This window comes from Oryctolagus cuniculus, chromosome 2 (assembly GCF_051225735.1).
Source record: "Oryctolagus cuniculus isolate XC-2025 breed Fujian yellow rabbit chromosome 2, ASM5122573v1, whole genome shotgun sequence".
Lineage (NCBI taxonomy): Eukaryota > Metazoa > Chordata > Mammalia > Lagomorpha > Leporidae > Oryctolagus > Oryctolagus cuniculus.
Genome location: NC_142868.1, coordinates 68,762,766 through 68,785,871, shown reverse-complemented (window position 1 = coordinate 68,785,871; position 23,106 = coordinate 68,762,766). Strand labels below are relative to the sequence as shown.

Sequence of the window (23,106 nt, the reverse complement as noted above, 5' to 3'; positions counted from 1 at the left end):
TACATGTTTAGTATAGCTGTAGTTTTTTTAAAGATTTATTTATTCATTTAGCCGGTGCCGCGGCTCACTAGGCTAATCCTCTGCCTAGCGGCGCCGGCACACCGGGTTCTAGTCCCGGTCGGGGCGCCAGATTCTGTCCCGGTTGCCCCTCTTCCAGGCCAGCCCTCTGCTGTGGCCAGGGAGTGCAGTGGAGGATGGCCCAGGTGCTTGGGCCCTGCACCCCATGGGAGACCAGGAAAAGCACCTGGCTCCTGGCTCCTGCCATCGGATCAGCGTGGTGCGCCGGCCGCAGCGCGCCGGCCGCGGTGGCCATTGGAGGGTGAACCAACGGCAAAGGAAGACCTTTCTCTCTGTCTCTCTCTCTCACTGTCCACTCTGCCTGTCAAAAAAATAAAAAAATAAAAAAAAATTAAAAAAAAAGATTTATTTATTCATTTGAAAATGAGAGAGAGAGAAAAGGACAGACAGAGAAAGAGAAATCTATCCATTGGTTCACTCCCCAAATGGCTCCAACTACCAGGGGTGGGCCATGCTGAAGCCAGGAGTGCAGGAGTTTCTTCTGGGTCTCCTACTTGGGTGGCAGGGGCCCAAGGACTAGGGTCATCTTCAGCTGCTTTCCCAGGTACATTAACAGGGAGTTGGATAGGAAGTAGGGTAGCCAGTCCTTGAACTGGTGCACATATGGGATACTGGAACTACAGGTGGCAGCTTAACCTACTGTGCTACAGCACCGGCTTCACCTCTGTAATTTTTTTTTTTTTTTTTTTTTGGACAGGCTGAGTGGACAGTGAGAGAGAGAGACAGAGAAAAGTTCTTCCTTTTGCCGTTGGTTGGTTCACTCTTCAATGGCCGCCGCGGCCAGCGCACTGCGCTGATCCGTAGGCAGGAGCCTGGTGCTTATCCTGGTCTCCCATACGGGGGCAGGGCCCAAGCACTTGGGTCATCCTCCACTGCACTCCCTGGCCACAGCAGAGAGCTGGACTGGAAGAGGGGCAACCGGGACAGAATCCGGCGCCCCGACCGGGACTAGAACCCGGTGTGCCGGCTCCACAAGGCAGAGGATTAGCCTACTGAGCCGCAGCACTGGCCTCACCTCTGTAATTTTTAAAAACTATTTTTGACCCTCATTTTATTCAATCTACAGATACACAACCTGCACAGACAAAGCACTGCCTGTACTTAATGTAATGATTTATTGTTTTATTTAATGTAACTACATTCAATTTGAATTACTTGACCCCCAGCAGAGTCATCAATAAGCACTATCACTGAGTAATGCTGTAATATAAAAAACTATTTAAACTATAGCAAATTCTTTAAGCCCAATACTATTAGCTTGTATATCAAAGCCCTGCATCTGGGTTTATTTCACAGGAAGTCTCAAAACAAATTCAAACTTATGTTTTTTGCCTTTACAACATCTAGAAAGATACTACATTAAATATGCATTAAATAGAAAATTGTTTTCCTTACTAAAAATGTTACAGATAAAAAATATAAGTAATGTGAATAAATATTTGAAGTATAAAGATTTAATTATTCATATGATTATACTTCTAACCATATCTTGTTTATTCTCATTTATAGAGAAATTAATACACATATATTTAACTTACCTCTGTTGTTTGTAGACTGGGATCTATTTCTCTAGTAACTACTCTCCCTAGAAGAAATAAGAAAGAGAAAAACATGTTACACTGGTCAACTGATCTGAATATGTTCAAAAGTATGCAGAGGGACTGGTGCTGTGGCATAGTGGGTAAAGTCACCACCTGCAGTGCTAGCATCTCATATGGGCACCAGTTTGAGTTTCGGCTGCTCCACTTCTGATCAAGCTCTCAGCTATGTTCTGGGAAAGCAGTAAAAGATGGCACAAGCCTTTAGGCCCCTTGCCCACATGGGAGACATGGAAGAAGCTCCTGGCTCCTGGCTTCGGATTGGCACAGTTCTGACTGTTGTGGGCCATTTGGAGATTGAACCAGTTGATGAAAGACTTTCTCTCTTTCTCTCCCTCTGACTCTGCATCTCTGTAACTCTGACTTTCAAATAAATAAATAAATCTTAACAAAAAAAAGTTTGCCAAAGGTGAAAACAAAAATTGAGCAATGAGAAAAAAGAAAGCTCAAAGGAAAATACTGGAAGAAAATGTAGATTTTTCTGGAACTAAACTGTTCCAAACAGCCTCCAACAGAAGTCTCATTAAAAACTGTTTAGAAGAATAGTAAGATAAGGATATGTAGGAAAAATATCACCCAGTAAGAAATAAACTCAACTCTCATCAGTACAGTTCTCAATCCATACCTACCAAACTGCCGAGACAAAGACATCCAACAGTGCTGTTCAATGATATCTCTTAGTTATCACTATATGAGTTTTCATATTCTCTTTGACTTGTTTTCCTGGAATTGAACCAGACTGGTTGCAAGTAAAACAGTACCAGAACACGACCATTTTCGAAATAGGCCAAATTACTACTCACCCCCCAGATAGAGTCACCATGGTTAGGTGAACCATTAGGACTCAAATAAGTTTCTGACTGTAAAAAAGGTAACAGAGAATTTAAATACTTATTCCCAAGTAATTCCAACTTGGAAAAATACTGAGAAATATTTGTCAATATTTCCATAAAATGCTTTTGAAGAAAATATCACAAGGGAAATCAAATAAAATATTACTACCACTTAAAAATCATTCCAAAGTAACAGTAATTCTGTAAGAGTTGGGATATATTCTGAAAACACAGAAATTTATAAATCAGTCATTTGTACATCTTTTTCATAATCCAAGAAACACAATTCATTCCACAAAACAATATTTAATATATGTTAAATGAAATTAATTGTACCTAGTTCACAATAGTACAATTCTTTTTCACAGATGATGCTAATCACTCAGCTATTCTTCCTAGTCATTAAGTCCATCACATAAATGAAACTATTATATGTGGATAAACTCCAAAGCTTCCTACCAAGCAGCATAGTTATTAACTACTCATTTGTTAAAATAAGGCTATGTGAAAATAATCATTGATTTGTAAGAAACAGTTACTTCACGTAAACTGTATTTTACTTTTAAAAGTAGAGGCAGGGGCCAGCACCGTGGCTCACTTGGTTAATCCTCCGCCTGTGGCGCCGGCATCCCATATGGGCACCAGTTCTAGCCCCGGTGCTCCTCTTCCACTCCAGCTCTCCTCTGTGGCCCAGGAAGGCAGTGTAGGATGGCCCAAGTGCTTAGGCCCCTGCACCCACAAGGAAGACCAGGAAGAAGCAAGCACCTGGCTCCTGGTTTCGGATTGGCGCAGTGCTGGCCGTAGTGGCTATTTGGGGAGTTAACCAATGGAAGGAAGACTTTTCTCTCTGTCTCTCTCTCTCACTGTCTGCAACTCTACCTGTCAAATAAAAAAAAAGTAGATGCATGGTTCATATCTTTGATAACAAAAGACAGGGATCATTCATGATGTAAAATCTTTGTCTTTGACAGACTATGTTAATTCTTTCAAATTAATTAAAACCAGCCTACCTCTCCAGCTTCACTCTCTTGCCCTCTTAAATCCAGCCCACCAGTCTTCTTTTAATCCCGTATGCTTTCCTTCAGATTCCTCTCTGAAGTGCCTTAGCTCCTAATTATTCCTCTGCAAGGAATGTATAACTTATTCCCTGCCACTCCCCTCCCCCAACCTACCCCAGGGTAATTCTTCACCACATCCTTCAGCTATAAGTTTGAAAGTCACATTCTCATCAGAAAAGCCTTCTCTCACCTATCTTTTTCAAATCACCTAATATATGTCTACTCGATGGCATTTCTCACAGTTTCAATTTTAAATGATTTTGTGTGCTTTTTTATTTATATTTTTTACTGCCCCAAAGAGTGAAAGTTCTTGAAAGGTGGGCATAATATCTGATTTTGTTCTCTATAGCACAGTGATTGGCAAATGAATGTTGCCTGATAAATGTTCATAGAAAAAAAAAAAAAGGAACAAGCAGGCCAGTAAGAGAAGTGTTTCTTCTATTGCCTTTGTTGCCAATGATGAGACAAAACATGTTGAGAACTACACATGTGCCAGGCACTGTAGTCAGTTTCTTACAGAATCTGTTATGTACATGTAATGAAAGTTACATTGGCAAATGACAATCTTTTTCAGGAGTCAGTATTTCAATATGTACAGTGATGAAATTAAACTAGAACAGATGTCTCAAATTTGAATGTCCACAGCGGGCTAGAAGACTACTCAAGTGAACTGCATACATTTAGCGAACGTTAAGAACACAGTGAAGACATGACAGCTCTAGATGATAACCACCATGCAACAGGGCCCCAGACTCTACAGAGCTCAAGATTTTTCAAGATAACTTTCTGTTTGGTTTTTAATGTAATCCAATCTTTAAATATGTAATGTAATTTAATGTAATCCAATCTTTAAATACGAGAATGTTTTTGAAAATATTTATGAATCCCAAAATAAATTCATTTCTATCAGACTCAGATGTCAGGAAACTCCAATGAAATCTGAATACAAAGTCTCGTAAAGTGTGATAGTTGATTTTATAGCATCAACTTGAATGGATTAAGGAATACTCAGTTCAGAAAAAGGGAGACCCTTATTTTGAATGTGTCTATGAGGATGTATACAAATGGGATGAGCGTGTGAATCTGAGCGGACTAGGTGGGCAGATTTGGCTTTGGGGAAAGCAAGCACCAACAACTGGCTAGGGCTCTGGAGGAACCAGGTGCAGAAGATGCACTGTTACCTTCTCTGAGAGCTATGACTTGCCTGACTCCTGCCTTGGACATCAGATTCTGATCCTTGTAGTCCAGGACCTTATGCCAGCAGTCCCCTTGCTGGCACTCGGGCTTGGGCCTCAAACTGAGAGAACTACACCCACTGCTTTGGGACTGGAACTGAGCCATGCTACTGACATTCCAGGGTCTCCAGCCTGCAGTTAAGCTGCCCTGGGACTTCTCTTTTGCCATAAATAAATCTCCCTTCATATATCTCTATTCATATCTTATCAATTCTGTGTTTTCTTGAGAACCTTGACTAATACATAAAGTTTCAACCAGCTCTGACTCTATGAGATTTATTCCTTAAAAGAGTTTGCTATTCTGCATTTCATGTGGGAATTTTGATAGCACAATTTCTCTAAAAGGCTCAAGCCAAAGGCAGCTTCTCTTGTGACTTCTTTTGAGTCCCCCGATATAATACCAATGATTTGTGTCAAGCGCATTTCAGTTCTTACAAAAGCTGCTTGAAGGTGCACCCTGGCTGGCGCGGTGGCTCAATAGGCTAATCCTACACCTGCGGCGCCGGCACACCAGGTTCTAGTCCCAGTCGGGGCGCCGGATTCTATCCCGGCTGCCCCTCTTCCAGTCAAGCTTTTTGCTGTGGCCCGGGAGTGCAGTGGAGGATGGCCCAAGTCCTTGGGCCCTGCACCCACATGGGAGACCAGGAGGAGCACCTGGCTCCTGGCTTCAGATCAGCGGCAGTGCGCTGGCCGCAGCACACCGGCTGCGGCGGCCATTAGAGGGTGAACCAATGGTAAAGGAAGACCTTTCTCTCTGTCTCTCTCTCATTGTCCATTCTGCCTGTCAAAAAATAAAAATAAATAAATAAAAAAAGGTGTACCCTCTATTTTACATAGGACAAAACTGCTCATGCCCTCCTTAATGAAAAAAAAAACCAGTTCTTGGTTGAGGTAAGTTGAATTAGCCTAACTGGGTCCCCAAAAAAGACATTTTTTTCTTCTTGCTACAAGTTACCAAAATAATACATGCAGATTTTTTGATACTCCCTGTCACTGATTCCATGGCAAAGCTATATAAGCTCATTAAAGCTCTAAGTGATGGCTGTAAATTTCCCTAGAGAAAGGGAGAGGAAGTCATAATGATGATACACAGAACTGCATGAAATAAGGCAACAAGCAGCAAGATGAATATTTTCCAGTTAGTATAACACCTTCCGGGTTGATTGTCTTTAATTAGCAAGCACTGCAACATTATATTTACTAGAGAAAAATACACTGACTGATAGCTCTTTTTATGTTTGTCTTTGATAGAATACCATTAACTAACATCGTCATTCCATTACTCTGGATGCCAAGAACACCACCACATCAACATAAAGCTAAGATGCAGGTACTGTTTTGTGAAACTTCCATATTAAGCGATGCTTTTTAAAAACTTTCTCTTTTTTCTCCCAGTATCACATTAAGTTGGGACTTCCTATGGTTTTGGTGTAGCTGTCACCTAGGATTCTACTGCAATTGGAGGTTTGATCCCTAGGATGGTGGTGTTGGAAGCTGAGGAAAGCTATGAGAGGTGAGGTCTAGTGGGAGGTCCTTAGGTCACTGAGGATGTGAGGCAATTTTTTGGTGGCCCCTTGGTAAAACCCTTCAGTTCTAATTGAGAAGGTTGTTAAAATTTAAGATAGAAAGGACCAAGATGACCCTCCCCTCTCTAAATTTCTGGTTCCCCCATGCAAGTTTCCATCACGGTCATGTACCACCAGAAGTAATATACACCAGAATTACACCAAAAGAGGCACCAAACAATGCCCTTGAACCTTCAAAACTGGGAGCTAAGTTCTTCTTTTTCTTTGCAAGTAGCTTATTTGACATTTCATTAATTTTCATTATGATAAAAAAGCTGATTTTCTAGTCATTGAAATGGGATAGAGATGGACATCTCCATTTTCATTCATAAATTTGAAGGCAATGCCTCATTGTCTTTTCTCTTCAAATGTGACTTTCAAAAGTCCAAAATGTATTTAACTATATCATCTCTAAGAGTTATAAACAAAGTTCAACTCAAACCATTAGATTTGGTGATCATAAAAATTTGTAAAATTATGATGTAAATAAAGAAAACAAAGGATTACAATAAATATATAGTATTGCTGTTAGAAAGGTGATAGAGTTATCTGTGGAGATGCATTATGTGCTTAGGGAATGAAGAATGAATATGATGTCACATGGGTAACTGAAGTCATTGTTGAAGACACTGCCATTTTAAAAATTTCAAACACATTTCTTCTTGGATTAGAAATAGGTGTGCCAGGGGCCAGCGCTGTGGCATAGCAGGTAAAGCTGCCACCTGCAGTGCCAGCATCCTATATGGGCACTGGTTCAAGGAGACCCAGAAGAAGCTCTGGTTCCTGGCTTCGGGTCGGCCCAGCTCTGGCTGTTGCATCCATTTGAGGGGTGAAGCAGTGGATGGAAGACCTCCCTCTCTCGCTGCCTCTGTCTCTGTAACTGCCTTTCAAATAAATAAATAAATAAATAAAAAATAGGTGTGCTCTTATCAAAATAATCTCTGGCGTATCCAATCCCATATTCTCTCAATTTTTTCTTTCACATTCTACGCATTGAATTGTATATACACATTATATATATTATAAATGAGAAATGTGACAAAAATAATCAACTTTTCTTAAATCACAATGTATACTTTTAGCCAAATATCATCACAGTGAATGAAATTCAACTCTGGAAAATGGTATGGAAGAGGGAGTGGCATTGTGGCATCCCATGTAGGTGCCAGTTTGAGTCCTGACTGCTCCACTTCACATCCAACTCCCTGCTAATGTGCCTGAGAAAGCAGAAAAAGATAGCCCAAATCCTTGGGCCCCTGCACTCACATGGGAGACCTAGAAGAAGCTTCTGCCTACTGGCTTTGGTCTGGTCCAGCCCTGGCCATTATGGCCATTTGGGGAGGGAACCAGTGGATGGAAGATCTCTCTTTGTCTCTCCCCTCTCTGTACCTCTGCCTTTCAAGTAAATAAAATAAATCTTAACAAAAAAGGGTATAGAAGAAATAATCGGTTCATGATTACAAAATATAATACGGTTAGGGAATAAATGTATGCTAAATTATCTATTGGCTTAACTTAATCCAAGTCAAATGGCAACAAGTTTTCAAGAAAGAGTGTGAGAAAACAATTCTAAAATGTTAAGGAAATACAAGCAGTTGAGAATAGCCTTTGTATTCATAATAAATAATAATATTAGAGGAACAGAGACCCCAAAAGAGATACATTATGTGATGGCAGTGGTGCCAACTGAAACAAGTCACTATATTCATCATCATGCATCCTCAGTAGAAAGAAGAGCTAAATGTCTAGTATATCTTAAAACCATCCTTGAGGAAACAGTAAAAATGCTTAATTTTCAGGGGCTAGAGCAGTAGGTTAATCCTCTGCCTGCAGCACCGGCATCCCATATGGCCACAGATTCTAGTCCTGGATGTTCCTCTTCTGATCCTGCTCTCTGCTATCGTCTGGGAAGCAGTGGAAGATGGTCCAAGTGCTTAGGCTCCTGCATGCACATGGGAGACTTAGAGGAAGCTCCTGATTCCTGGCTTTGAATCAGCCCAGCTCTAGACGTTGCAGCAATCATTTGAGAAGAGAACCAGTTAGTGGAAGACCTTTCTCTCTGTCTCTCCCTCTCACTGTCTATAACTCAAATAAATAAAAATCTTAAAAGAAAAAGCAGATGATTTATTTAAAAACTGCTTAATTTCCTAAACCTTCACCTTGAATATACATCTTCTTAACAATCTATAAAGAAATAGGAAGTATGCTCGAAGTACTCCTGTTGCATTCCAAACTACTGTTACCTGAAAAAAAAAAAAGTACTTTGTGGGGGTTGGCCTTATGGCATAGTGGGTTAAGTCATCAGCTGTGACACAAGCATCTAATATGATTGCTGGGGCACCTGGCAGTGAGTGAATGGAATATTTCTCTCTGTTTCTTCCTCTCTGTAACTCTGCCTTTCAAATAAACCTTTTTTTTTTTATAAAAGCCATGAAACTCTGAAGCTTGAAGGAAGACAGAGAAAATGAAGACAGAGAAAAGCCTTAAGGATTGTACCATGGGTACTCCAATATCTAGAAAGAGGTGAGGAGGAAGAAAAACAAAGCTGTGGGGAGCAATCCGGACTGGACTAAGTTACTGGAATTAGGACTTATTCTATGCATCTGCTCTCCCACAATATGGCGCTGGGAGAGAAGAAAACAGCTTCTGCACAGCTGCCTCCAGTTCAGCCAATAAACTGTAGGACTTGCTCCTGATTGGAGGAGAGCAGCGTACTCGGCATGTGGGCAGCCGAGTTAGGATTGGCGGAGGAGGACTATAAAGGGGGAGGGAGACGGCATGCACCGGGAACATCTAAGGGGAACATCTAAGGGGAACGCCTGTGCAGCCCCCGAGAGAGCCGGCCGGCGGTGTGCTGCTCCCCTGCGGAAGTGGGGAATGTGGCCAGGGGGAACCGCCCTTCCACGGAGGTGGAAGGGACAGTAGCCAACCCGGGAAGAACCAGCAGCAAACCCGGGGAGGGCCGAGCAGACGAAAGAACAGCGCAGGATCCTGTGTCGTTCCTCCACGAAGACGGGGAGCGACATAATGGTGCCGTGACTCGGATAGGAAACCTAGGATGGATAGGAAACTTAGGAGGGAAGAAACGGGAAGAACTGGGAAAATACCGGAGAGAGAGACTAGCAAACAGCCTAGGGAAAAGCCGGACGAAAAAGGTGCCGGAAGAAGCTATTGAAAGCCTAGGCATAGACTCAGATACGGACTACAGGGGGAAGCTGGGAGAAATCTCTAAGGTTGAAAGCGAAAGTGAAAGCTAGAACAAACAGACTCGGATGCGGACTGTGGGGAGAGGCCAGGAGAAATGAGGGAGGAATATTGTTGGAAGAAAGCTTGGGGAAACATACCGGGTAGAGAAAAATGTTAGGGAAATTGAAGCCGCGGGGGGCAGGCCGAGGCGGAGACGAAAGCCACTTTGGGATTCTCAAGTTAGCCCGGGAATAGGGGGCGAAAAGTTGAAACCAGAAGCAGAAACGTAAGCCAGATTGGGATCTGTCTGATTAGCCCGGGGAGCAAAGGACGGGAAGCCAAATCGTGGGGCGGAGACGTGAGCTGGGTTGAATTCGCCAGGCTAGCCCGGGGAACTTGGATTGAATACTAGTGGCGGAGACGCAAGCTACGCTGTGTGACTCGCGGAGGCTGCCGCGCGCAGACAGAGCGTGCGGGGCTCAAGTAGATAGGGAACGCGGGGCTAGTGAGACACCGCAGAGTGTGCGCGCGAAGCTGAGCCGCGCAGAGCCGCGAAGCCGCACAGATGAGAGAGGCGCGGGCTGAAGCGGCTCAGAGCCGGAAAGCCGCGGAGAAGCAGCCTCGGGGCGGGCACCGGAAAGCCGCAGGGATAAGAGAAACAGAAGTTTAGAAGTAAAATGAGAGAAATAGGAATGCTGGAAGATAGAAGTAAAATGGGAGAAATAGGAATGCCCGGAGATAGAGAAATAGAGAAATAGAAAGGCCTCCCCTCAACATGGCAATGAGAAAGCTTGGATTCGGTCTGCCTGATTAGGGAGGCGGTGAGCACCTGCGGGCGGCTAGCAGCTTATGCGCCGCAGGTCACCGAAGTCAGGCACGAATTAACATCAGTAAGGCCTCCCCACAATACCGCAATTAGAAGGCTTGGATTCGGTCTGCCCGATTAGTGAGGCGATGAGCACCTGCGGGCGGCTAGCAGCTTATGCGCCGCAGGTCACCGAAGACCGGCACGAATTAACATCAATAAGGCCTCCCCACAACACAGCAATGAGAGAGCTTGGATTCGGTCTGCCTGATTAAGTGAGGCGATGAGCACCTGCGGGCGGCTAGCAGCTTATGCGCCGCAGGTCACCGAAGACAGGCACGAATTAACATCAGTAAGGCCTCCCCACAATACAGCAATTAGGAGGCTTGGATTCGGTCTGCCTGATTAAGGCGGTAAGCACCAGCAGGCGGCTCGACCAGAGTGTGAGCCGCAGGTCACCGAACACAGGCACGCATCAGCGCCTAAAAACCTCCTCACAACATGGCGAAGAGAGGACCCGGATTCAGTTTGCCTGATTGATAGGACTTGTAAGAACCTGTGGCAACTCTAGCAAGTAGAGCAGAGTGTGTGCCGCGGGACACCGAAGACAGGCGCGTATCAACGCCAAAAATAAAAAGAAAGGGGGATCTGTGGGGAGCAATCCGGACGGGACTAAGTTACTGGAATTAGGACTTATTCTATGCATCTGCTCTCCCACAATATGGCGCTGGGAGAGAAGAAAACAGCTTCTGCACAGCTGCCTCCAGTTCAGCCAATAAACTGTAGGACTTGCTCCTGATTGGAGGAGAGCAGCGTACTCGGCATGTGGGCAGCCGAGTTAGGATTGGCGGAGGAGGACTATAAAGGGGGAGGGAGACGGCATGCACCGGGAACATCTAAGGGGAACATCTAAGGGGAACGCCTGTGTAGCCCCCGAGAGAGCCGGCCGGCGGTGTGCTGCTCCCCTGCGGAAGTGGGGAATGTGGCCAGGGGGAACCGCCCTTCCACGGAGGTGGAAGGGACAGTAGCCAACCCGGGAAGAACCAGCAGCAAACCCGGGGAGGGCCGAGCAGACGAAAGAACAGCGCAGGATCCTGTGTCGTTCCTCCACGAAGACGGGGAGCGACACAAAGCCAAGGAAGGAAGGAAGGGAAGGAAAGAAAAAGTGCTTTGTGTTGTAAAGTGAAATATCAGAGTTCATGTCACACAATTTTAACTCAAAGTATGAATAAACAAATTCAAAATTTATAAAAAGAGAAAAAGAAAATATGACCAGTAGACATATTTTATTATGCAATCTTCATTATTTGGGAGCTATTTTCTCAAAAATTAACAGCATGATTCTTCATAGAAAATAGCAAAGAGTGTTTATTGTCAGTGATAAAATTTGAATTTTAAATGAAAGCTCTAAATTTGAAAAACTTTATCTGTCACCATGAAATTTTCCCAAGACTTTCCAGATGACAGCAATGATGTCATGTGGCTTTTTGATATTTTATAATGAAATATGTCAACATTTGGCAGATCTATTTAACTTAGTGAACTAACATTTTCTAAGTAATTAGCATATGATGTTACAAAATCATACACTGGTGAAAAATGTCCTTAAAGTAAGAGACCAGTGGATTTTAATGTAGCAGAAAATGAAAAGTTTATTTAGATGGCTTCAAATTTCTCATTACATCTGTCTTTTAAGAACCTATTATTAGTTTGAGTTTTGGTGCAATTGTATCAAAGAAGAATATCTGTAATTATTTGAAAGCTTTTAAAATTATTCTTCCTTTTTCAATTATATATCTGTAAGTAGGCAATTTTCTTTAACTAGTTGGACCAAAACAACATATCACAACAGACAATATAAAGGAAGATATGAGAATCTACCCTTCCATTAGGCCAGGGATTATAGATTTTCAAAGAAGTGAACAATGTCAATATTATATTTGTTTCATTTTTGAGAATATAACTGTTATCTTAGAAATTATTTATGCTAACATGGAATTATTACTTTTAATAAATTTTAAATGTGCCTATTTTAATTTTCAATAAAAATAAATAAAAGCTTTTGAACTTCTTTGAGACCACAAAGTTCAAAAGTGCTGTCTTAGTGAAAACTCAACAGAAATAATGTGTATCAGAACACTATAGAAAAGCATAAAAATATTCATAATAGCATTGTTAGGAATATTTGTAATACCAAAATTCTCTCAAAAATGCAGCAGTAGAAGAATGGATAAATACATTGTGGTGTAATCATGTCACATGTTTCACGAAAAGACTGAATAAGTAATAATTATATGAAAAAACAAGGTTAAATCTCCAAGGAATACAATATTAAAATTAACTGTCCAAAACCAAAGTAAATTACAGCTAATTATTTACGGGTAGATGTTGTTAGGAGACAATTCTTGGGTTTCTCACAGTTGTGCACATCCTTGTACTGGAATATCTAGACTATAATTTTCAAGGATTTTGGAGAGTGCGCAGCCTTTGAAGACAGAGAAGGTAGACTGTTCTTGAGCAAAGGGCTCATGTGCTTACAGTCTAGAAACACGGGGGTAGTAGCTCCCTCTAAAGCAAATTACTGACCAAATTCACTAAAAGCTCAGAGTTTCTCTCTTTGTTGCAAGCTGTTGCCTGTGCAGGCATTACATTACTCATTGAATATTTTTTTTAAATTTTTATAGACTTTTTTTTTTTTGATAGGCAGAGTGGACAATGAGAGAGAGAGAGAGAGAGACAGAGAGAAAGGTCTTCCTTTTTGCTGTTGGTTCACCCTCCAATGGCCACTGGCTGGCGCACCTCACTGATCTGAAGTCAGGAGCCAGGTGCTCCTCCTGGTCTCCCATGGGGTGCAGGGCCCAAGCACTTAGGCCATCCTCCACTGCACTCCCGGGCCACAGCAGAGAGCTGGCCTAGAAGAGAGGCAACTGGGACAGAATCCACCCCGACTGGGACTAGAACCTGGTGTGCCGGCGCCGCAGGCAGAGGATTAGCCTATTGAGCCGCGGCGCCAGCCACTCATTGAATATTGATCATCTATAGCCACATAGGTACAAGAATGCTGCTAATCTGGCTACAGTTAATGCTGTAGTAAACTGTGCTTTGTTTCTTATGCAGGTTTCTCATGTCTCTACCAGTACCGATGAGTAACTTTGTTAACTTTCAAGTACAGTAAATTTTCAGACCTTTCACAGGTCGGACATTCAGTCATCAATAAAACAATATATTTGATGGTGATGATAACGACTTACATTTGTTGATTCTTTAATATCAAGAAATTGACAAATCTATATAGGAGACACCCCAAAAATTATGATGTTATAAAGAGACAAACTGTTCAGAAAGCTTCAAGGTGCAAGTGATGGGAGCCGGCATTTTAGGATAATGGGTAAAGCCACCACCTAAAGTGCAGGCATCCCATATGGGCACTGGTTCAAATCCTGGATGCTCCACTTCTGATCCAGCTCCCTGCTAATGTGCCTGGGAAAGCAGAGGAAGATGGCCCAAGTGCTTGGGCCCCTGTTCCTATGTGGGAGACCTGGAGGAAGCTCCTGGAGGCTTCAGCCTGACCCACCCCTGGCCATTGCAGCCATTTGGGGAGTGAATCTGCAGATGGAAAATCTGTCTCTCCCTCTCTACCTCTGCCTCTCCTTCTCTGTAACTCTGACGTTCAAATAAATAAATCTTTTTTTAAAAAAAAGTTCAAGAGATGAAGAAAGAGAAAGACAAAAAAAAAGGAATGTGTTTACGGATGAGAATCTCTCTGAAAAAGAATTTTTTTAAGATTTATTTATTTATATGAAAGTCAGAGTTACACAGAGAGAGAACAGAGGCAGAGAGAGAGAGAGAGACAGAGAGAGAAAGAGAGAGAGGTCTTCCATCCACTGCTTCATTCCCCAATTGGCAGCAATGGCCTCAACTGCGCCAATCCGAAACCAGGAGCCTGGAGCTTCTTCTGGGTCTCCCACATGGGTGCAAGGGCCCTTGGGCCATCCTCTACTGCTTTCCCAGGCCATAACAGAGAGCTGGATCAGAAGCAGAGCAGACGGGACTCAAACCTGCACCCACATGGGATGCCAGTACTGCAGACAGTGGTTTTTCCTGCTACGCCACAGTGCCAGCCCCAAGAAGAAAATTTACACTAAGACCTAAATGTTGAAAGAAGCAAATCATGTGAATACAAATAAAGGCTCAAATCACAACAATTTGAGATGTTCAAAGAAATGAAGATAATCTGGGGGTAGTGAGAAGATGCCAGAGAAGTTGTGAGTAGATACTTTGTAGACAGCCTTGAGTGCCTTGTAAATGAGTCTAAATTTTTTGCTGAGTGAAATAACAAACCGAAAAACAGGTTTTCAACTCTATTACATTTACCCTTCACCAAAAGTATTAGCTGCTGAATAGTGAATGGGTTAAGAGGAAATAAGAATGGAGGAAGAAGACAAACTAGGAAACTACTGAAGTGAACTACAAGAGAGATGACAGTGAACTAGACAGGAGCTGAGGCAGTGCAGTGACGGATACATACAAGCACTGAGAATATTTGGATAAAAGTTTCCAACAAATTCTCATCAAATTTCAGATGTAGAAGCTGAGGAACAAAAAAGACTGAATACTCACAGGCTTGATTCACTTAAGAAGATGGCATTTGATAAAATGGTGAGGGTCCTTAATGGTGGGTGATTAAGACAGCAGAGGCTTCCAGCTGCCCACAAATATCCTATCTCCTGTATTAACAAGACCCTTATAATACATGGTTCAGGATTATGCCCAAACAAAACAAAATGAAACATTCCCTAGCTTACTGTGGCCAAGAATATGAGGACAATTCAAAGCTTGATTATCATATAAATGGTATAATGTCCATCTCACAAAGGTTTGCATGAGTATCAAATAAGATAACGCGTTCCTTTGAGGCTGGTGCTATGGAATCTCATATGAGCGCCGGTTTGAGTCCCAGCCGCTCCACTTCTGATCCAGCTCCCTACTAATGCACCTGGGAGGGCAGCAGAGGATGGCCCAAGTCCTTTGGCTCCTGTACCTACATCGGAAACCAGGAAGAAGCTCCTGGCTCCTCTCTTCAGCTAGGTCCAGGCCAGCTCTGGCTGTTGCAGCCATTTGGGGAGTGAAACAGTGATGCATGATGGATCTGTCTGTCTCTCTCTCTAACTATGCCTTTCAAACAAACAAAAAATAAAAAAGCATAAGACATCACATATAGCTTTCATGAAAGCATTTTCTCCATTAATACTTCCTGGATGTGCCACTCAAAACTCCACAGTGTCCTGGTTCTCTCTCATTGGATTGATGAATGAAAAGGAAACCAATTTAACACACTCTTATAAAGAACAGTAAAAGAATAGTATTCTAAAGAATGAATGCTTTGTCACTAAAGGTGTTAACACTTGAGCATTAACTTATGGATCTTTTATTGTTTTGAGGACAAAAAAGATCACTCTTATGTGGAAGAACAATACACTAAACAAAATAGAGTTCAAGCACACAACCATCAAACAACTACTACTAGGTCAATAGAGTGTTTTACAATTTTATTTTTGCAAAGAGAAAGAAGAAAAAATGCAAGCATTGACTCTAACTTTGCTCCACTTAACATAAAACTAAGTGAAAAAATATTTTCAAATTGCTATCAGAATCTGATGCAATGTGATTACTTAAAAATGTGGAGGGGCCAGCACTATGGCTCACTTGGTTAATCCTCTGCCTGTGGTGCTGGCATCCCATATGAGCACTGGGTTCTAGTCCCAGCTGCTCCTCTTCCAGTCCAGCTCTCTGCTGTGGTCCGGGAGGGCAGTGTAGGATGGCCCAAGTGCTTGGGCTCCTGCACCCACATGGGAGACCAGGAAGAAGCACCTGGCTCCTGGCTTCGGACTGGCGCAGCACTGGCCGTAGCAGCCATTGGGGAGTGAACCAATGGAAGGAAGGCCTTTCTCTCTGTTTCTCTCTCTCACTGTCTATAACTCTACCTGTCAAATAAATAAATAAATAAAAGAATGTGGAAAGCAGACAACATATATCCTTCCAATTATTTTCATCACTGTTTCTCCTCTTACACTTTAACTTTACTGAATCCTTTCCCTACCACGAACAAGTGCTTTCTTCCCATACTAACCCTTGCTTATTTTTTATATATCAGTTTAGATATCCTCCTTTCAGACCTTGCCTGAAACCTCATCCTTCTGGTTTACCCTGGTACCAGCTCCCAAACCACTTTGACTATAGCCCTCTCTGGGCACCTGGCCCAGTTACACCTCTGTCTACCACAAACCTGGAGAGCCACCAATAGCAAACTTTGTAAATTGTATCCTTTTCTGAAAAGCAGAAAGATTCAGGAGAACAGATTTATTTCCTTACACACTACGCTCACTCTCACACATGCATATGGTTCATTAGCTCACTCTTACAGACACAGCCACACACGTAAGCAATTGGTGTCACATTCCATAGACTGAGGTACACTTTCACACTCATTCAGAGTATAAAAATGCAATAATTGTATATAATTACCAAACCTCTGTCAAAACCTCTGAAGAGGCAGGATTTGAAGCCAACAACTCTAAATCAACGTCTTATGATTCCTCCAGCTTCCTTTAACATGAATGGAAATAACTACATTCTGCCTGTAAGCTGGAAACCAGAGATATGAAGGGTTTCATACCAATCCACTGTGAGAATCATCAAATATTTGCTAAAACAAAAGCCAACCGAACAACTCAGAGAGCACATTACTAAGAATACACACTCAAGCAAACCCAGAACCCAAAAATAGCCCTTGTATTTACCAGATGGTCTTCTCAGCTTACAACTTCTACCAGCAGCATAAAATTAAATTTAAGTACAGTCACATGACATATATTGATATTTCAGTCGATGAGAGACCACATATATAATTGTGGTCCCCTAAGATCATAATGTAGTCTAGGTGTGTAGAAGGCTATACCACTTGTTTTTTTAAGGACACTCTTATGTTAGCACGACAAAAACACCTAGCAATGTGTTTCTCAGGTCTCTGTCATTACATGGCCTGTGATTTTATATGAAAATAAAGATCCACATTTCTAAAAAGCAGGTGATTTTTCGTCAAACACAGTGCTTAATGTAATTGTTAAGATGTAGGCAACTTAAACATTCAATATTTAAACTGCCTTTTCCAAAGCTAAACTCCTAGACTTTCTTTTCCAATGGTGACTGTATCATAAATCAGCTAAAGAATGAATATTTCAAATATGAATTTCCTTAAATGTTAACCAGTCAATAGTTCAATTTCAGCAAAACTATTTTACTAGTAATGTTTGTTTTTGTAGCCTTTTAAGTGTTCTATTACATTTAACCCTTAAAATTTCAATTTTAAAATTAGTAGAGAATAATAAACAATTGTCTCTCTCACTGTCCACTCTGCCTGTCAAAAAAAAAAAAGAAAGAAAATAAACAATTGAGGTCATGTATTGCTTATGTGTTCCATTGTGAAGAAAACAGACTTAAAAACAATGTAATAAAACCTAGAAACCGTTCATTAATTTGTCTACAAGTTAAGATATCTATGAAAAGAAATCTTATTACAAGTGAATCAACTGTTTAACTCTGTCATTTAATCTTCAAATGTGACTTTGGTAACACAAGAGGGTACTCCAAAGTTCATGAAAGCATGAATTAAAATATGTTTATTTTGGTGCAGAAAAACACTTGAAATCCATGCAGAGAACATTATTTAGTATACATCTTCATTTCTACTCTTCCTTCAATGAAAAATATGTATCTCTATCTTTCATAGTTTTACCTCAGAAGTGATTATAAGGAATTACTGAGTGCTTTAAATATACAAATTTAGATTTTCAGGTTATTGAAATTACAAAAAAAAAGTCATCAGGAAAAGAAGAAGAGGGAGGAGGAGGAGGAGGGGAAGGAGGAGGGGGAGGAGGAGGGGGAGGAGGAGGAGAAGGAGAAGGAGGAGGAGCACTCCAATTTGAGATGCCAACATTGCAGGTGGCAGCTTAGCTGCTATGCCACAATGCTGTCCCCTGATTGTCTAATTTATAAATTAATCTGTAGCATGGGTATGAATGTATAGGAAAAAACATAGTGTATATGAGGTTCGGTATTATCCGTGGCTTCAGGAATCCACTAGACAGCTTGGAATGCATATCTGGTGAATACAAAGGCATTAATGCACATTTACTACATCATTCAGCAGGCATTAGTCAAAGTTATTTCCTTCTCTCTTCAAATTTTTTTTTTATTTCAAAAGGGGGAATGTGCATAGAGTCATGCCATGAAGAACAAGGGAAGAAAACCCACAGAAAAGGTGAAAATATCTGCAAACTATATGTCTATAGTGGATCAGAATATGGAACAGAGAGAGTTATTATAAATCAATTGTAGAAAAATTAAAACAGAGCACTTGAATAGACATTTCTCCAAAGTGGATAAATAAACACCCAATAATACACGAAAATATTTGACATATTAGTCACCAAGGAAATGCAAACCAAAGTCACTTAGAGACACGCTTTCACAACTACTAGGATGGCTATACTAAAAAAAAAAGGCAGACAAAACAACTGTTAGTGAGGATGTAGAGAGATGGGAACTCTTTTCCATTATTGGTGGAAATGTAAATACCGACACTTGGAAAGTAGGTTGGCACTTTCACAAAATGTGCAATACAGGGCTACCACACAATCTACCAATTTCGTTCTTAAGTATAACCTAAGAAAAATGAAAACATATGTTGATGGGGATGGCGCTGTGGTGCAGCAGATAAAGCCACAGCCTGCAGTGCCAGCATCCCATATGGGCACTGGTTCTAGGACCTGCCTGCTCCATTTCTGATCCAGCTCTCTGTGTTGGCCTGGGAAAGCAGATGGTCCAAGTCCTTGGGCCCCTGCACCCACGTGGGAGACCTGGAGGAAACTCCTGGCTCCTGACTTTGGATCAGTGCAGCTCTGGACATTGAGGTCAACTAACCAGCAGATGGAAGGCCTCCCTCTCTCTGCCTCTCTGTCTCTCTCTATGTATGTAACTCTGACTTTCAAATAAATAAATCGATCTTAAAAAAGAAAACATATGTTGACACAAGAATTTGATATGAATGTTCACAGCAGCATTACTCATAGTTATCTAAAATGTGGAAATAACCTAAATGTCCAGCAACTGATGAATGGATAAGCTGTGGTATATCTCTACAGTGGGAAAGTTACTTGGCAATTGAAAGACACTATTACAAACTCCAATGAATGAACTTCAAAAATCTACAGGCTAAGAGAAAAAAGCAGTTACTACAAACCACATGTTGCATGATTCAATTTACTTGAAGTGTCTAGAATAGGCAAATCTACAGAAACAGTAATAGATTAGGGAGTGCCTGGAGCTAAGGGTGGGAAGGATGGGGAGTGGCTGCCTTAAGAGTCTTCTATTTGGGGTGACAAAATTTTCTAAAATTACTTTATGGTGATGGTTGCAAAACTGCAAATATACTGAAACAGGAAGCTACAATTTAAATGTGGATTTTATGATGTGAAGATTTTGTCTCAGTGAAGCTGCTTAAAAAGAGGAAAAGTATGCAATAACACAACTATTTCTTGGTGCCACTGAAGACTGAATAGTAAGAGCATGCTCAGACTGTTTATCCCTTTAACAAATCGTTTCTGGACTTCAAACTAAAACTAAAGACATGAAAACAGTCATTGAAACAACTGAGTTCCAACAGAAGGCCACTGAAAAATGTGCATTTTTAGGAAAATGTGTCTACGAAACGAGATACCACAGAACACAGATCTGAGCAAAGTCTTCAGCAAGCAACAGACAAATGTCTTTCAACGCCACTACAGGTCCAGTTAAAGCTGACCTGTAAAAGCAGCACCGTTTCCAAGTGCATGAGCATCTTAAACTGATAGATCTTAAAGTCAGCCCTCGCATGATTAACAAGCATCTGAAAGCACTATCAGTAATCCGCAGAGAGGCTAAAGGAGTGAGGGCCAGTTCCGTGGCACGTGGGATCGCGGTCCTGATCTTTACCGCGCGGCTCCCTTTGGGAGACCCTTTCTGCTTTGGGGTGGTGTTCAGGGGCCGAGCACCACAGCACACGTGCCCAGCGCGCTAGCCTGGCCTCTCCTAAGTACTCAGCTGTCCTGCAGCACACAAGGGAGCAAGGAGGGTGTCCCCGACTCGAGGGAGTCACAGAACGCAGGTACTAGGCGCGTGGGAGCGGCAAAGCAAATCGTGGGAGCTAAACCCATCCCAGGCACATTCAAGTCAGAGGCGGTCTACGCTGCGGTTCCCCGTCTCGCGCGGGGACGCCACGCCGCGAACGTCCCCGGCGCTGGCCGCAGGTCCACCAACGTCCCCCGGGGCTCAGCGCTGGGGACGGCGGAGTCCACGCGCGCAGCCCCGCCCTCCCGCCGGCGGGCTCCTTACCTTCCTCCTGCACCATCCCCAGGAGGTTCGGGTCACCCATCTTCGCTAGCTCGTTCATGACGCTGAGGCCGGAGAGGCAGCTCCCAACCGGCCGCTGCGACAGGCGACGAGAAGGCGTGGCGCAGGTACTGAATCTGATTGCCGGCTGCCGGAACTGCGCGTCTGACACCCGGACCTTGAAGATGTCGGGACTCTCCCTGCAGGGCGAGGACTTGTCCTCCTCCACAGACTCCACGAATCCCGTGCTCTGCAGCCAGTTGGACTTCGTCTCCAGCTGGTACTTCCACTCGACCTTGCCCCCCTGCACCTGCCCCGCGCCCTTGGGCCTGCGCTTCGATTTCTTCTGCCGGTAGCGCTCCCTGCCCCTTTCCCAGTAGGCCTCCCAGTACCCGTCCCGGAGCTTGCCCTGCTTCTCCCCCTGGCTGCGCCGGCCCGGGCTCTTTCCACTACTGACCTCCCGTTGCGGGCCTTTCCCGAGCGCTCCTTCCCTCTCTCTCCGCCCCTCTGCCCGCCTCCAGTCCTCCTGGGCCGCCGGCGCCCCACCCTCGCGGACCGCCGTCTCCCCGCCCCTCGGCGACCCGGGCTCTACGCCCGCCGCCTCCTCTCCGCTGGGGCCGTCGGAGCTCGCCGACTCCGGTCCGCCGCCTCCGGAGCCACCCCGAGGCCCGCCTCCCGTCGCTCCTCCGGGGCGGCCCCCGCGGGACCCACCGCCTCCGGCTCCCCTGACCGGCCACCTCAGTTCTCAACAGGCTCCGCCACTCCCATTCCTCCAGGTCGACCCTGGGCCAGGACTCGGTGTTCACTGGGGCTTCCGCCCCCCTACCCTCTGAACCCTCCTCTTCCTCCTCCTCAGAAACCCGGCTGGCTGGGTCCTTTCCCATCGCTAGGCTCCAGCTCACCGCGAGTGCCCCTCGGAGAGAACCCCTCCCGCTTCGGGAGTTACTTTTTGTCGGGGGAGGAAAAAGTTCCCCGCCCTTAAAGCGCCCCCTCCCCCTTTGAGGCGGGCTCGTGGCCGCCGGGGTCTCCGAGGTTCCGACAACCCCTCCCCGCCCTCGGGCCCCTGGGCGCTACCGGCTTCCTTGACAAAGGACAAGCTCTCTTCTACAGGTGAGGAAAGGTCACACCTGTGCCCCGATTTCCAAGTCAGCCTCTGCCAGCTTTAAAGTTGGAGCGTGTTGGGCAAGTTCCCATCAGCTGCAGTTTCCAGGTCGTGCAGTGACAGCAGCACTCACCTCCTGGAGGATGGTGTGAGGAGCATGCTACAAAGGCTTGGCATAGGGAGTGTTAACGCTTTCCGCAGCTCCTAAAGGAGCCCGTGCTGCTTTGGGTCTCCACAACTCCAACCTGGACAGGGTGCGCGGTCCGACTCCTGAAGTAGGTGAGGTAGCGGTCTGAGCCCACAGCCTTGAGAGTGCTGAGCAGGGAGTGGCTGAAGTGAGGTGCCCAGAGACCATCACCTTTCCTCATCGCCCTGCTCCTACTTGTTTCTTTTCTATTCTATTTACTTGGTATACTGAATCAGCTTTTATAGATGAGGAGACAGGTTTAGGGAGAAGTGTCTTCTGTATGGTCATGGTTAACTGAGGAACTGGAAATCACTTTTTTTGTTTCTATACCGTGATATCTCTAACTTAAATATCAGGAATATATCAATTCTGGCCAAGAGGTTGGAGACTATAAGCAGTTTCTTACTCGATGTAGTTTGGAATTGTTTTTTACAGGTGTAACTATATTTAAGTTAATGCACAATAGAGTCCATATAATTACTATAAGTGGATTCAAGGCTGGTTCCTCAATCCATCAAACAAAAATTATTTTTTTAAAAAAATTCTCATTTTTTTCAACCCTTCTTACACACAAAAGCAAATGTCTACCTAGCTACCTTAAAAGGAAGACATTACGTGTTGATTTTGTTCAAAATTCAATGGAATATTTTGACGCTGAGGGGCTTATATTTTATCTGCTTCTTCTACACTTTAACAAAGTGGAAAACCAGTTGTGTTCTTTGGATAGAAGTCTGTATCTTTTCCACCACTTTTTGCTTCTTGAGGAATATTTTCTGTGTTTGTATCATGAAGTAGTTCATGCTGCGTTCCGTTCATAATTTTAGGATCTGTCCATTTCCTTCATTGTTACTCCCTGCCTCTTTGCACAGAATCGTCAACCATACATATCCAGAATTGTGTTCTGAATAACGAAATCCTGTCGTTTCATTAAATTGAACAGAGTCAAATACTATTTTGGGGCCCCAAAGTCATTTTTTATTTTTAGCCTTCCAAACTATTTAGCCTTCATTTGAATTATTACAAGCACCTGA

The 23,106-nt window shown here is 43.4% G+C and overlaps 1 protein-coding gene across 1 annotated transcript in view; it reads right to left on the bottom strand.

Moving 5' to 3' along the window:
- Positions 1-21,670, bottom strand: part of LOC149127819 (uncharacterized) — a 67,575-nt gene extending 45,905 nt beyond the window's left edge. The window contains exons 1-3 of the mRNA XM_089327012.1: positions 21,613-21,670; positions 20,790-21,530; positions 1,617-1,663 (exon numbers count right to left, since the gene is read on the bottom strand). Of these exons, the coding sequence (XP_089183138.1) occupies positions 1,617-1,663; positions 20,790-21,530; positions 21,613-21,670 (846 nt within the window). The remainder of the gene's footprint in view (positions 1-1,616; positions 1,664-20,789; positions 21,531-21,612) is intronic.
- Between the last annotated feature and the right edge of the window lie 1,436 nt (positions 21,671-23,106).